The 17,079-nt window shown below is 33.2% G+C and overlaps 1 protein-coding gene across 1 annotated transcript in view; it reads right to left on the bottom strand.

The window, feature by feature from the left end:
* Nucleotides 1–17,079, bottom strand: part of USH2A (usherin) — a 693,391-nt gene that overhangs the window by 605,870 nt on the left and 70,442 nt on the right. The window contains exon 8 of the mRNA XM_077886665.1: nt 16,005–16,098. Coding sequence (XP_077742791.1) covers nt 16,005–16,098 — 94 coding nt within the window. The remainder of the gene's footprint in view (nt 1–16,004; nt 16,099–17,079) is intronic.

Here is a 17,079-nt window from a genome sequence, read left to right as displayed (position 1 = left end):
ATAAATAAATAAATAAATAAATAAATAAATAAATAAATAAAAATCTAGAGCTAAATGACACACTGATACATTGGCCTTTGATCTTAAGGATGATGCTGTGTCACTCTCATTTAGTGTAAGTTGCAAGAGATAAAAATTCAAGCAATACTTTGTAGTCTTCTTTGATTATAAAATTTCATGAAACTTAAATTTTTGGTCTCATAATTGTGACTTTATACAATTCCTCTTCTATACAGGGGTCCCAGAGAACCATGACAAAATAGAAGTATGAGTAACTGTTGAGTAAATTATGAGAATTATGAGTAAATTTTTGAAATCTCCCGATTTTTTTCTATCTTTTCTATCAAGGACTTCTAAAGTTTTATTTAAAATGCAATAACAGCGACACCTAGGTGGCTCAGCAGTTTAAGCACCTGCCTTCGGCCCAGGGTGGAATCATGGAGACCCGGGATTGAGTCCCACGTCGGGCTTCCTGCATGGAGCCTGCCTCTCCCTCTGCCTGTGTCTCTGCCTCTCTCTCTCTCTCTGTGTCTCTCATGAATAAATAAAATCTTTAAAAACAAATAAATAAATGAAGTGCAATAACATTTGTGTGTATTTTATGAAGTTTCTGAACCAGATGGTATTCTACTTAATGTTTTTCCCAATCTCCAGTTGATCATTTGTCACTATCAATTATATACTTCTTTTATAACAACTGGATTCCTCCTGTTATGTCCCTGAGTGCTCAAATTATAAGAATAGAAAATGGGTATATCAGAGTTGAGGACCTTTATTACTGATTCATTTAACTGCTTTCATTTTGATAGCTTCTTAAGGGCTACTAATCAACTCCATGAAGTTGCAGCCAAACACTTGGACATATTCAGATAGGATAGGCATAGAACAATCAGTGAATCTAGAAGACACTAATGAAAATCTATTTTATTACATTATATTCTAATAGTACACAGTGGTATTTCTGTCTTTTGGATCATTAAATTGGAATAGTGCTCTTTTGTTACCATTACAGACTAGTAAAGGCAATCTGCCAAAAAATAATCCACAAGTTCAAAAGCATTTCTACCAACCCACACTCCTTACTCTCAGTTTTGATCCACTATTATGAATACCTTCAATTTTACAGAGAAAATATGAATTTCATATTTATTCAGTCACTTATCCAACAATCTTTAATTACCATTATGTGTCTTTGAAGGAAGAAAGAAGAAAATGTCTTCTTAGGCAAAGATACATCAAGTATCTCAACCCTGGGAGGGTTGAGGTAGGGGCTGAAGTAAGGGGGATCAAGAATCTTCCTGAAACTTACAATACTGCTCAACAGACTTAATAGACTCGATGCTCTTTGAAAACTCAAGTTCAGAAAAATTACCACAAATCATCAAAATAAAAAAAAACTTGTCTTTAACATTCACAGATTAAGAAAACAGAGAAGTGAACAAACTGCTTTTGAATTATTTCAGTAAATGAATTGGTTTCTTTTTTTTTTTTTAAGTTTTTATTTATTTATGATAGTCACAGAGAGAGAGAGAGAGGCAGAGACACAGGCAGAGGGAGAAGCAGGCTCCATGCACCGGGAGCCTGATGTGGGATTCGATCCCGGGTCTCCAGGATCGCACCCTGGGCCAAAGGCAGGCGCCAAACCGCTGCGCCACCCAGGGATCCCAATGAATTGGTTTCTTAAATGTTCATTTTATTTTTTATCTAAATTCAGTTAACCAACATATAGTATATCATTAATTTCAGATATAGTATTCAGTAATTTACTGGTTGCGTATAATACCCAGTGCTCATCATCACATCATGTGCCCTCCTTAAAATGTTCATTTAAAAAAGTCATATCTGGAGGGGTGCTTGGCTGGCACACTCATAAGAGCATGCAATTCTTGATTTTGGGGTTGTGAGTTCAAGCCCCACGTTGAGTGTAGAGATTACTTTAATACATAAAAACCTTTAAGAAGTTTTTAAATTAAAGATAAAAAGTCACATCTGGAAAATCTGTAAAAATTATTTAATTCCTCAGTAATTTAAATAATGAAATAACACTTAGTAAATAATACAAAAAAATTTAGGGGCTCAAAGGATAACTATGGGTGCTGTCTTATTTTATTAAACACTTATAGGAAAAATAGCATATTATCTACACTTTTTAAATCGCTGCAATTATCATGGACTATTTTAATAGTCCATTTACTTATCTGTTGTTCATATTTGAGTCCAAGCTTCTTCAATCAGAAACTAGATTTTATTGATGTAATCAACCATAGCATAATGCTTGAGACACTGTAACTGCTCAACAAATGCTTATTGAGTAAGGAAATGAACAAATGAATGTATGAATAAACCAATGAATGAGTGATGCAACAAGAGCTCATTTCTACTAATGAATTAATTTCCTTCATTTCTGGTTCTAGCAAAAAGCCAAAGTGAAAGAAAATTATTTTTATTTCCTTTTCTACCATCAACAATAACCAAAAACATCTTTATTTAGGCAATGCTTTACTTGCAATAAGAATATCCCATATGTTATGATGTCGGTCCTAAGTGATTCATATTTATTAGCTGACTAAATCTTTCCAATAACCTATGAAGTGAGCATTGCTATAACCTCTATTTTACAGATGAGAAAACTAAGGAATAGGAAAAAAAACAATAATTTCCTAAAGTCACCTACTGGAATGACAGTATAAACTAGTGTAAAAATTTGTAAGGGCCTCAGTGCTTGTTAAATTTTATTCATTATAATGTTCCCAGTGCCTAGAAGCCCTCACACTTATTAGGCACTCAATTTATGTATATATATAAAAATATATACCATATATATAAATATATACATAGGTACATATATACTCATATATGTGTATATATATTATATATATATGTGTATATAATATCCTCCTTTATTCTCCTTTAGAATTCTCACTCCTTATCGCCATGCTGTGCAGGTTCCAGGGATAAAAAACTATTTCAGGGAGAGAGGTGTTGAGTGGATCCATTGTGGCTAACCGTTCATACTTACCTCCTTATCTGCTCAGAGTCTAAACTGGATGACAGAGTTCTGGAAACCCAAGGTTGGAAACACTCCCCGCCTGCCCCCACCACAGCTGGAAAATTCAGAGTATGTAGGCAGCCCCTGCCTGTGTGGGAAGGGGAGGAAGGCAATTCATTCCAGAGTGAGAAATTATAAAATGCTCACTTTTTAGAAATCAGTATGGTACTACTTATTGAGCTAAAAGAGGCAATTTGTCCAACTATTCCCAAATGGAGTAAATGAATTAGAGATCTTCTAAAAGTCAGCAAATTGCTCCTTTCTCATCAGATCAGTATGTTAGAAATTTTAAGAGCCTAAATCTCTAATAATAATAATTGTCCTCTGGCTCTATTCACAGCTTCCTCTTTCCTTTGGATGTAGCAGTTCAATTGTAATTCAAATGATGTAGTTTCAGGATAATTTCTTTTGTCTACTAGATAGAGAAATCATCTTTATAAACATAAAAACTTCAGTGTACTCATATAACTACTTTTTCCAAAAGAGGTTTCCCTATGAAGCTCTCGTGCTCTAATCACAAAAGTATGATTAAACAAACTTGTAATTTCTTAGCAATGATAGACTGGGTGGGGTGTGGGAAGGTGATGAAAGCACAGATGAAACTTCCAACCACATAAAGATCGAGACAGAGAGTGGCTCACTGATTTGCACACGATAGGTGATCAATATGCTTGATGAATGCCTGAATGAATGACCTAATAGACTGTTTATATTTATGACATGTTACAGGACTGCACCTTAATGTTTCTAGTATTTATTTGAATAGTAACATTAAAGGTTTAAAGATAAATGCAATATTTTCTTGCAGATTTTTACCTACAGATTATGTAATCTCAATTAGCAAAGTCCAAACAATTACCATGCCTTGCCAATGAGAAGACAGAGATGTTCATGTATTTATCCTTCAATTCTTTTCTCAGTAATTACCTTTCCCCTGGTTAGAAATTCTCATATAATTAAAGTGCCCACATAAAATATGTACTTAGCTGCTCTGTAGGTGCTGAAATTAGTAGCAAAAATTAAATAACTACTCATGCTGTTGGACAATACTGATCAGACATTTGTGGTCATACAATGATCATGAACACATAATATATGTAGCCTGACAATTCAACCATTAATACACATTGTCTTCATTAAGGAACTTACTTATTTCTGCAATGCCTTGTCTGTACCTCTGAAGGCAAAGCTCAATGGAGGGTTGGAAAATCATCCAATAAAACAAATTCTGGTAACATGGGTAACAAAATCAATATTTGTAAAAATAGAGACTGAAGGCAGAACCATTTGGACAACTGCTTCAGTTCTTTTTTTTTTTTTTAAGATTTTATTTATTTATTCATGATAGACACAGAGAGAGAAAGAAGCAAGACATAGGCAGAGGGAGAAGCAGGCTCCATGCAAGAAGGCCAATGTGGGACTCAATCCCATAACTTGGGGATCAGGCCCTGAGCCAAAGGCAGACGCTCAACCACTGAGCCACCCAGGTGTCCCTCCTTCAGTTCTACACATGGTCTACATAAAAATATAACTGATTGGGGGTACCTGGGTGGCTCAGTCCATTAAGTGTCTGATTAGATTTCAGCTCAGGTCACTACCCCAAGGTTGTGAGATCAAGCCCCACGTGGGGCTCCATGCTGAGGGCAGAGTCCTTCCTCTCCCTCCCTCTCAGTCCCTACCCCCACTTGTGTTCTCTCTCTCTCTCTAAAATAAAGTCTTTAAAAATATATATAACTGATAGTCTATAAACTTGTAAAGAGGGAACTTCAGACTATGGCTTATCAATGCAGACCATTTAACAAAGTCTAGCTGTTGAATGAGACAGATTGTTTTGAATGACAGGCACTGGAGTTATATTAATCTTGAATATTGGTCATTGTTTAATATTTGATTTCTCCCTTGGCCTGCCTGCTCTTCTTGATTGCCTCTTTCCCTTTAATTGTGAGACTTGTCAGGACACAAAATTAAAAAGACACATATGAGATACTTTTCTCCCAAGAGTAGAGAAGGAGGACTTTATGGTTTCTTCCAGTTTCTAAATGGTGGCCAAGCCAAGCCAATCTCATGATCTGGAGATCATAACCTGAACAAAAACCAAGAGTCAGGATGCTTAACCCAGGCACCCCACCATTATGTCTTTTAGTTCTTAGGGTTTCTCTACACTTAATGAGTGGACACAAAAATTCATCTGAATTACCATTTAGATAGAAAGCCATTTTATATTGGAAATTTTATCTAATGTTAAGCTTGAATATCAGATTAGTGAATTTTAAAAATCCCTTCATTAGTACAGCAACATTTAAATTTTTTCAAGATTTAAAATGTCAATGATGTTTATATTATCTATTAATTATAAATTGTTGGTCTGAATAATTTGCTTGCACCACAGTCATCTCCATTTATTATAGTAATTAGTGTCTGCCAGGAAATCTTTTCTGACTTTCACAAATGAAAGTCCTTCAATATTTTCAAATACTTGCATCTGTAATCAAGATGTTATGGCTGTACTGTAGCATAATGTTCTACACATAGAAGGCATTTCATAAATATTTGTTGAATGAAGCTAGCAAATGATCAATCTTCACCTTAGAACTATAAAGGTACACAGTAATCATGAATTTTCTAACAATTATTCCATGCCAAAGAGAGTCACCTCCACTCTGTTTTTAGCAGTAGCATGAATACTTAACATAGATGATATGTTCCTGATGGATTAATAAATCATATTATAATGTTTTAGAAATTTATATTAAAATATTTAGGACTGCAAAATTTATAAATAATAAAAAGCAAACAATTGTGTTCTTTTATTCGCCACCTGATTTAAAACACCATAATATACATTCCACTCTGAACTTAGTAATATTCATTCACATGCTTTTCTTCATATTTACCCTTTAAATTTATGTATTACTTACAGTATTGTTTCGTGTGTTTTTAAATTTCACATAATGGTATACGGCATATATTATTCTACAAGCTTTTTGTATTCAATTGTTTGAGAGTTTAGTCATGTTGATGTAATAGTCATTCATTCAGATCCACTGCTATAAATACCCATTTAAATATTTGCAGATTGTTTTCCAAAAGTGGTGGTACCTTCCTATCAGTGGTAGATGAGCTGTAATCTACACTCTTGCCAGCAACTGAAACTTTCAAATTTCTTGAATCTTTGCCAACCTCATGAGAATAAAATGTTATCTCATAATTATAATTATTTTACCAATAACCAGTAAAATTTCAGGTGTTTTCATATGTCTGGGTTGCCATACATTTGGGTTGTCATTTCTAGGCTCTTCTGCAAATTACCTGGTTTAATTTTCTTGGTCCATTTTGAGTAGTCTGATTTAAAAGTTCCCTTTGTCATATGTTTTCTGTTGCCAATCTAATCTGCTAATCTGCAGCTTTTCTTTTTCTTTTTTTTTTTGAATGATAGCTTTATATGAAGAAGTTTCTAATTATAATGTAGCCACAAGTTATTAGTTTCTTCTTTTATAGTTTTTGCTTCTTGTATTCAGAAGTTGTAAAGATATACTATATTTTTGTTGAGAATTATTTTTAAATTAAGTTTCCTGTTTGTTATTCTGACATATAGAAGACAATTATTTTCATGTTTCCATCCTATATCTAGCCACCTTACTGAACTCCCCTTAATATTTAATAATTTGTGGAATTTTTTACACTCTCTGATTTAATTATCTCCAGATTTTGACAGCTCGGTTCTTCCCTTCTAATTTTTAGGTGTTTATTTCTTTTTCTTATCGTATTGAGCTGGCTAGATCCTCCAATAAAATGCAGAATAATAGACATCCTTGTCTTATTCTTATTTTGAAGAAAAGACTTCAATGGATTTACCATTAGATGCACTGTTGATACTAGAAAACTATAGATGTTCTTTATCAGATTAAGAGGATCTTCTTCAATTGAGGGTGCTCTAACAATACTTGTTTTTGTGGGTGTTAAATATTTTATCAACAGCTTTTTTCCACGTCTATTGAAATGATCATATTTTTCCTTTCTTGAGTTAATGTGAATTACATTAATAGTGTTAATATTAAATTTCACTTGTATTCCTGGGAGAAACCCAATTTGGTTGCTATATATTATTATTTTTATAAAAAACTAGATTTCACTCATCATTTGAAAATCTTTGCCTTTGTTTACATGGGAGAATAATCTTAAATTTTCTTTTTTGTACTATCCTTGTTTGAGTTTGCATTCTGGCAATTCATTCTAATGACAGAGTTCAAAATAAAGCATTATGCCTTCAGAAAAAATCCTAGAATACTATATATTTAACTTCCTTATTTTACTTCTCTGCCTCCCCCACCACCACTACCAACCCCCAAGAGAATGTAAACTCTTAAAGAAGAGGAATAACTGTGTTTTGCCCAGGATGTAAACCTACTGCTTAGAAAATGAGTACTCAATAAAATTTTGTTGGATTAGTAAAAGGCTCATAATTTTAATTGGAGTTTTTTTCCATCTACTTCTACTTATCTTGACTCATTTGGATAATAGTGAAATGACTGGATGCATTCATTTACTTAGAACTATTAATGCTTACAATGTGTTGTGATTACAAATTCTATATAATTTGTTGAGACCATTGACTAGTATGTGCTCGATGTTCATAAATTTTCCCTGTGATCTTGACAAGAATGTGTATTTTTTAATTGTTGAATATAAGACTATTAGATCAAGCTTCAAATTAGTTCAATTCTCAATTATTAAGGATTTTATTTTTTTATTTTTAAAAATATTTTATTTATTTATTCATGAGAAACACAGAGAGAGAGAGAGAGAGAGAGAGAGAGGCAAAGACACAAGCACAGAGAAAAGCAGGCTCCATGCAGGGAGCCTGACGTGGGACTCGATCCCAGGTCTCCAGGATCACGCCCTGGGCTGAAGGCAGATGCTCAACTGCTGAGCCACCCAGTGTCCCTTATTAAGGATTTTAATTTTTTAACTGCCTGTTTGATTAATTACCAAATAAGATGTATCAAAATATTCTATATTGATGTTGGATTTGTCAATTTCTTCTAGTCATGTCAAATTTTGCTTTATACTTTTGAATCTATGTTATAAGATGCATGTAAGTTTAGAATTATATCATTTACCATTATATAGTAAAGCACCTTATCCCTAATAAAATTTTTTGCTTAAAATCTATTTTACTTAACACTATACAGCTTAAGCAGCTTTTACATTTTTAAATTTTATGTGTGCTTGTGTTTTAGGCATATGTCTTACCATCTCAACATCAGTGCCACGATGAGCCATATTGGAACCTGAGGCCAAAAGAAAAATATGTACCCTATATATATCTATAAAATATCCTCCTGTATTAGGAACCAAGTGGAGAAAGTTAATAAACCCTCTATAATCAAAAAGTATAGCTATATATAACTCTTCACCTTGACCAATCTGTTTCTAAACCACTGTCAACCTTCCTATGAAGCAGATACAGGATAACCTTCCAGAACTGCTAGGCGGGAACTGTGGCTGACTGGAAACAGTTCTCGTTGCTAAGTAACAAAGACTTACAAAACAAACAGCTTTTTTATTTAAAATGTTTATATATGAGCAGCCTATGTGGCTCAGCGGTTTAGCACCATCTTCCGCCCAAGGCATCAGCCCAGGGCGTGATCCTGGAGAGTCCCACATCAGGTTCCCAGCATGGAGCCTCCTTCTCTCTCTGCCTATGTCTATGTCTCTCTCTCTATCTCTCTCTCTCTTTGTGTCTCTCATGAATAAATAAGTAAAATCTTTAAAAATAAAATAAGATTTTTATATATTATTCCTCTCAGATTTTAGTATTATTTTGCTTTTTTTAGTATTATATTTAAGTATTACTTATCTTGATTAATAATGCCTTCTCAAAATTTGTGCCTGAGGTACCCTCTCCCATTAATGCAGGATATGCTCCAACAACCGTGGATATTATATTTTTGTGTTTATGACAGCACTTAGTTCTAACTGACAAGTTTAACACATTTATATTTGTTATGATTATTGACATATTTGGATTTTATATTTTCTATATACTTTACTTTTTTATTTCCCTCTCCTTTTTGCCTTATTTTATAACAAAAAGGATGTTTCCTTTTTATTCTCTATATTTTGGGGAAGTTATAAACTATATTTCATCTCTTTTGCTGTATTATTCTTAAATAAAAAATGTTGCTTATGTTAAAATTTGAAAATATTTCACACTCTTTAAGAATAACACAAGGACTTTTGGGGTTCCTGGGTGGTCCAGTCAGTCAAGCAGCTGGCTCTTGATTTTGGCTCAGGTCATGATCTCAGGGTCCTGGAATGGAGCTCACTTTGAGCCCTAAATTGGGCTGCATGCTCAACAGGGAGTCTGCTGAGGATTCTTTCTCCCCTTCTGCCTCTGTCCTTCCCCACGCTTGTGCTCTGTCTCTCTAAAACAAGGAATAATTCAAGAGCCTTTGATCTCTTTAAATGTAATTATCACTGTAGGTCTTAAATGCTACTTTTTCAATAAACTATAATTTTTAAAGCATTTTCAAACTGACAGAAAAATTGAGAGAGCAATACAGAGTTCCCATATACCTCCTGCACCACAGAATCCCCAACTTTCAACATCTGGCACCAGAGTAGTATACTGTTATAAACTGATAAACCTAAATTGACACATCATTATCACCCACTTGACAGTTTACATTACTGTTTACTATACTTATGTGGGTCTATTTCTATTCCATTTCACTGATCTATTTGTTTTTATTTCTGCCAAGACCACATTGTTATAATTACTGTAGCTTTGTTGATATGTCTGGAGGTCAGGTAGTGGCAGTAGTCTGACTTTGTTCTTGTCTTTCAACATTGTCTTGACTATTCTGTGTCTTGTGCTTCTCACATAAACTTTAGAAATAGCCTATTGATATCCACAAAATAACTTTCTGATATTTTGATTGGGATTACATTGAAGCTATAGATCAAGACAGGAAGAACAGACATCTTGACAATATTGAGTCTTCCTGTCTATGAACATGGAATAACTAATATAAGGATTAATAATAATAATATCACCATATGCCAAAGAGGAAATTAAGTTTGAGGCCTTGACTCTCTAAATGTACATCTGATGTAGATTCTATAATATAAAATGTCTGAATGCTAGTTACATTTAAAAAATTAATTCATTAGTATTTACAAGATTAGAGTATAAAATGAAATACATTAGGATAAGATCTTTCTGTGAGCAAACAAAAAACATTACTGGGAAAGCTCGATGTGTAATAAAAATATGAGTCTAGTTAGTCATGATGACTCATACTTTTGGACTTTAGTGCTCTAACAGAACACACTTTCTAAAATAACAGGAAATATTCATTTACATAATAAGCATTGTAGAGTGTGATGTTGGCACCATTCAAATTATTGAATGGTAGGAAGGCTTATTATATAAAATGTTTTAAGCTGGCTCTGCTATTTATAATACTAACAAAAATGCATACTGATAGCTTGATTGTAGTTAATTCATAAAAGCCATGATTAATGCTATAAAAGGGTCACAAATCAGAGCCAAAGAATAAGAGAAGAATTCATGGTTACTAATAAATTGCTCTGTGAATGCTTGGCCACCCTTGCAGGTAATGATGTCACAAAATGATGAAAGAATAGCTAAGTAGCCAACAAAGTGCTGGGGCTTGGCGGAGGCACTGATGATTGCATCACTCTTAGCCAAGAGCCCCTGAAAGATGAACATAACTATTAAAAGAAAATGAAAAACCATAAGGATGCTAGTTTCAACTGATAACACATTCCTAAAGCTAGATTCTATCAACATTTGAATTCTTAGAACAGGTAAAGAGAAGAGGAGGAGTAATGAGAATATGGTAACTATGCAACCATATTAGTTGACATAATATACACATCTAAGCTTCCAATTCCTAGGTTCTATTCTGTATCTAAGACTTGAAGCATATTTTTTTAATAGTTATAATGGAATTCTTGAGCAGGTAAGAGATACATTATTTCAATAAAGCTAATAGCACAAGTGGTTAGGAAATGATCTTTAAAAAAGTGAGAGGAGTAATGGGGTGGGGTAGATTTTAGAAATCTATGTACCAAAATAATGCATGTTGAATAATTCCACGATATGGAGTTTTAGAATAGGCAAAACAATCTATAGTAATAGAAAGCAGATCAATGGTTTCCTAGGATTGAGGGTTGGAGGGGAGGCATTGACTATAGAGGAGCACAAGAGAATATTTGGAGAGAGAAAAACATTCCACATCTTTAATATGGAAGTGATCACACGAATATAGCAAAATATAGCAAATTGCATTTGCTAATATTTTTAAATGGATAAATTTATTTTATGTTTTTATTTTTAACTGAGTATATTTTATTATATGAAAATCATTTCAGGAAAGTTGCTTAAAAAGAAAAAGTCACTAGTTTTGCAAAATGTTATTATAGTTGAAATTGAGTAAAGGGTACAAGGAATCTGTATTATTTCTTACAATCATACATGAATTTACAATTATCTCAAAGTAAAAATTCACTTAAATTATAAAATACATGTACAAGTAACAGTGATTATCTGTTATCCAAAAAGTAATTATTTAAAAAGAGTGTATGTGTTTCTTATCAAATGATTCGCAAAGAGTTAAATGCCATGTAATCCTGAATTCTGCTTTGAAACATTCAATTCTGCTTTAAAGTTAATAGTATATAGTCTTTTGGGGTTTGTTTTGCTCTAGGTTAATCCTAAAATGGAACTAGTAAATTATTCACTGTTTTAGTCATTTCTAGAGAGGTAATGTCACAAATACTCTAAAATCATTCTCTATTAATGAAATATGCAATTATCATTTATAGTATACACCATACATTCAAGCCTTACAACTGCCTTACAAAGCCTTACACAGTATGTCAGCATTCCTAGGCAGTAGCACTGAGGAGAATCATTGAGCCTCCCCAAGGTAGATGTTTTAAGTATTGCAAAATACAATGAAATATTTAAGACAAAAGTAAGTGTACCTTGAAGTTTATCTCAGGATCAGTGGGTTCTTTGGTAATAGTTTTTCTTGTTGTTGTTGTTTTTTTTTTTTTTTTTGGTTAGTTTTTAACTTTATGAATCAACAAAAGAAATAGGATTTACCAATGGAGTTACAAATTAGATGAATTAGTCAGTCTGGCTATTCCCTAAATAATTAATCATGTGTTTTAACTACTAGCGTAAGTCTTAATCTATGAAGAGGGCCAGGTATTAACATAAGTGAGTTCACCCAGATATAAGGTTATGGATAGTAGTGAATATGGTAGCAAACCAAAGTGTGATAGTGTTCCAAAGAGGGTAATTGTTACCTTGAGTTAGGCTGTATGAGGAAACATAGGCATCGTGTTGGATTATTTTCTGTAAGAGAGGCCAGAGGTAAAGGAGGAAGAGGAAGAGGGAAAGAAGAAGAAGAATAACAAACTATTTAAACAGTGTTCCCACCTGTGGACCACCAGTTTGTGACATCAACTTTAGAAACAACTGAAGAAGGCTTCATATAGAAAATTCCTTGGAATGGCTAATGTATAACAACTTGCTTCTGAATTTACCATTCCACTCCTTTCTCCCAACTTCATTCATTTTCACTTCTGCTAAAAACACTTTCATATAGGACTGCCAATTGCCAAGAACTGGCATATTCTCAAGGCTTACGTTTTCATCTGTTTGCCAAATGGCTGTAATATAATTCACAAAAGCCCTGTTTATTGAGTAATATTATTAATGGTTAGCATAATACTGTGAAATTGAAGACATTCTTTTTGGATTAAGTCCAGATCTTTAAAAAGAACATTGGTTCCAATAGGAAATGGATGGCTTATATGAAAACTTATTATTTTAAAAAGTAGAACAATGTGGAAAGCATTTGAATAAGCATATTTTCAAATTATTGTAAGACACCTTTTTCAGATATGTCTCACATGTATTAAAATACTTCGAATGATAACAATAAGAAAATGTCATACTTACGAATGCTTTACAAAATCATTTCTCATTTTCAACACATTATTGAAAATATCATAGGACAGAGAAATCATTCAACTTAACAGTCTATTGACTTTTTCCCTTCAGCTACATTTGCCAAACTTTGCTAAGTGAATGATATTTGTTGCTTTTTTATTTATGGCTAAATTCATAAATTATCAAAATATGTCCAGGAAGAAAATAACAGAAAAGTCAACTTTTTACCTTTGTTTCTAAAAGGCATTTAATGTCTAAATAAGAAGCATTAAAATGTATTCTCAACCTAAATTATAGTTAATTATTTTGCTAGTTCATAATTCAATAGTCACCACCTGAGACCAAGTCTGAAAATCCCAACTTGACTTCTGAAACCAATCATGAGCCTTGATTCATTTAATGGCTCTATTTTTAAGGGGAAGCATGAAATCATTCAAGAATCATAAAATATCAATCACTCATCTGTGAGCAATTAAAGAGAGAGAAAGGGGAAAAATGGGATGGGCTATCAAAAGAAAAAGGGATACAGGGGCGGGGGAAGAGGAAATGAAAGCAAACTAGTCAAAATAAAGCATGAGAAGCTCTGAAAATAATATATGAAAGCATTACCCAGTCCTTAATTTGAATATACTACATAGATTCAGATCGAGGGGCCTTACTAAATCCATCGCAGAGTGTTTTTTTTTTTAAAGATTTTATTTATTTATTCACAAGAGACACACAGAGAGAGAGAGAGAGGCAGAGACATAGCAGAGGGAGGAGAAGTAGGTTCCACACAGGGAGACCGCTGTGGACTCTATCCCAGGACTCCAAGATCACGCCCTGAGCCTTAGGCAGACGCTCAACCACTGAGCCACCCAGGCATCCCCACCCCATAGTGTTTTTTAACTGAGTTCTTGGTGAGTTTGGGAAGGGGAGGTAAGGTTAATAAAAGATACCACTAATTTCCAGGAAAGCGAAGCGTCCATTTTAAAGAATCAAAAGGAGAAGACGCTAGGAAAAATAGAATAAATGCCACTTTAACTTTAAAATCAAGAACAAATCAAACTGGCAAAAACTTAAACACACAATTATGGCTGAATAAAGAGTGAATCAATCAAGTTCATCCAATTAATTTCCTTTCTGGGACAATATGATAAGCCACACAATCAAACATACTAAAATCAATGCTTTTTAAAAAGATTTTTTTTCTCATGATACTCTAATCAAACCAAATTCAAAGCCTCTAGCTGTTAGAAATCAAAAAAAAAGAAAAAGAAAAAGTAAATGATTCCTTCTTTCAAAGCAATTATCAACCAGTGGTGAAGACTAAACATATAAATTAAAAGATCAGCAATATAAAGCAATGATCTGGAGAATAAGTTCAAAGGAACATCTGAATTAGAACATGAAAGTTTTGGCTTGAGCACATAGAAAGAAAGAAAGCTGTAACCAAATCAAAGACTGAGTTGAAACTAAGGGCCAGGACTACATCCTAAATGTGCTAGAAGAAGTCTGCATTGTAGATAATATTCTTGCTACTGAACTATATGCACTCATGTTGTCACTGGAAACAAATTAGATGAGATTAAGAATCTCAGAAGGCAGAAATGGAGTTTGCTAAAAACTTGGCAGATGGTTTTAAAAAAAAAACAAGATGTTCCATGATATCCTAAAACAAACGACAGAGAAAAGTGAAGTGACTAATTAAACACACGTACAGGGCAACGTTTAGGAGGAAAGTCAAGTAGGGAATCTATGAGACGGTGCTACACTGTGAGGTTAATAAAAGAAATCACTGATTGCAAGGAAAGAGAAATATGCATTTAAAAGAATCAAAGGAAGAAGACACTAGGAAAAATATAATAAATGTCATTTTAAATTTAAAAGCAAGAAAAAAGTTGGAAAAAATTAAACACACAGTTATGGCTGAGTAAGAATGAATCAATCAAGTTCATGCAATAAATTAGTCCTTACACTGTAAAGAATTTTAAATGTGTTTATGACAAAATACGTCAATAATTTCTTTCATGGCTCCTAATATGTTTGTTTCTACTTGTATTTGCTTTGCTTATAAAGTCCCTAGCTTTAGACTTAGAAATATTATTTTAATTGTTATTTTAATAGATTTACAATTGTTTTTACATTGAAGTCTTGGATTTTCTATACATGCCATGAAGTAGGGCTTCAACTTTTTTTTTTTTCCAAATTGATACTAACTACCTCAAACATCACTCAATGAGGACTCCATACCATTTATTTTTTATTACTGGTATGATCGTTCCTGCCGCTGTACTTGCTTTCCTATCAGCTGTTACTGATGTTGATGCTAGATATTTTTACCAATATCTCTCAATTTCTTTTCCATTTACCCCCTTTTCCTAAAATTGTAGCTAAACCTCTACTTCATCTATGAAACTTCCCCTGGCCATCATAGACAAATGAAAGTAACATACTTTGAGTCATTTTACTATAGATTTTCAAATTAATTAAAACTACTGATATCAAGAAATGAATTCAACTTAATCAATGCAAATTCAAAAAGATCTCTGCACCAAAAGACACTTATGCTGCATAGATATCTATGTGTAAATATCCATTAGTTGCAGGATTCAGACCCTTATTTTTAATGCCATTCTATCCAGACCCCTTAAGAATTGTTTAGTAAAACATGAAAATGCTGATGAAACAAAGACAGAAAAGTAAAATAAAACCCTTTGGTTTAAGGTTTGCTCTTAGTTGTTATTTTTCTGATACAGTTTATTTTTTAAAGTGATATTTTCATCTTTTTGATGGATTTTTTCCTACCAAAAATTTCCTGAAATAATTGACATTTCAGGCTCATATCAATTCATTTCTATTCATACCCATAGGGTAGACCAAAATTAAATTCAAAGAATTTATAGTCACCATTTCACCAACCCTCTCCATTCCCTTCCCCCGCTTCTTTTTAGATTTTCATGCATCAAACAGAGAACTCACGTGACGTCCCTGGGTGAAGCTTTCCAGAGAGCAGAGGCATCGATAGGGCTGGCTGCTTGTGTCACACTTATCAGCATGACCATAGCACTGACATCTATAAACAGACCATCAGACAACTCCTAAGTCAACGCAACTGTGAATATATTTAAGGGCCTGTGAATATATCCACTGTGTGGATCCAACAAGGGAGACAAGTATGTTAACACAAAATTCAATCTCTTTTATCACATGAATGTTCATGAAAGTTTTTTATTATTCCTAAAGTATTGGATAAACATCATCCATATCCAAACCACATTGTTCTTAGAAGGTAATTTTCAAGCTTCTCTGGGAAGGGAATTTGTTTTCACCTATATCAGCTATGTGGCAAATTTGCCAGGGAAGGCATTTACTAAAGCTGTTATACACAATTAAACAATAAAGTTTAGAATAAACTGCAGAATGAAATTAATATATTTCAATTATTTGTTTTTTTTCTACAAAATTAGATGATGAATATTTAACAGTATTACTATTTACATCATGCCATTACTAAACAAATAGCACTTATAGTTTGGTATTCTGGTTTTTAAAGATGTACTTTATTTACAGTGCATATCACTCTTCTAGCACAACTTGATTCTAAATATAACCTATGTATGTACCATTTCCATACCAGAGAGTATGTTGCTCTCCAGGTATCCATATTTTGAAATACTGTGAGCCATGTTCTCAATTATGGTCAGATATTTATAATTATTTAGGCAATATTCGATTTTTCTTCCTAGAAAACAAATATCTCCCATAAAATTGTGAATTGTGAACTCGGGGAGACCAAGCCCTATACTTACAAACTAGCTGATAATATAGTTGTAACTTGAAATCTAGCTCCTTCTCTCTGATTTCAAGAATATGTGAAAATAATATTCCAGAAAAAAAGCAAAATACTTGGTAAGTTATTTCTAAGCCAGATTCAGGGTATTATGCCTTCTAGACCCAACAGCTTTTGAAAATTGTTTCCATAACCACGTGGTCTTACATACAGAAAAGAATAGCATACCAATCTTTTCAAAAATTTGTAGAGTAGGAAACCATT

The sequence above is a fragment of the Canis aureus genome, chromosome 38, assembly GCF_053574225.1.
Source record: "Canis aureus isolate CA01 chromosome 38, VMU_Caureus_v.1.0, whole genome shotgun sequence".
Classification (NCBI taxonomy): Eukaryota; Metazoa; Chordata; class Mammalia; order Carnivora; family Canidae; genus Canis; species Canis aureus.
This window is presented reverse-complemented; position numbering and strand designations above follow the sequence as displayed.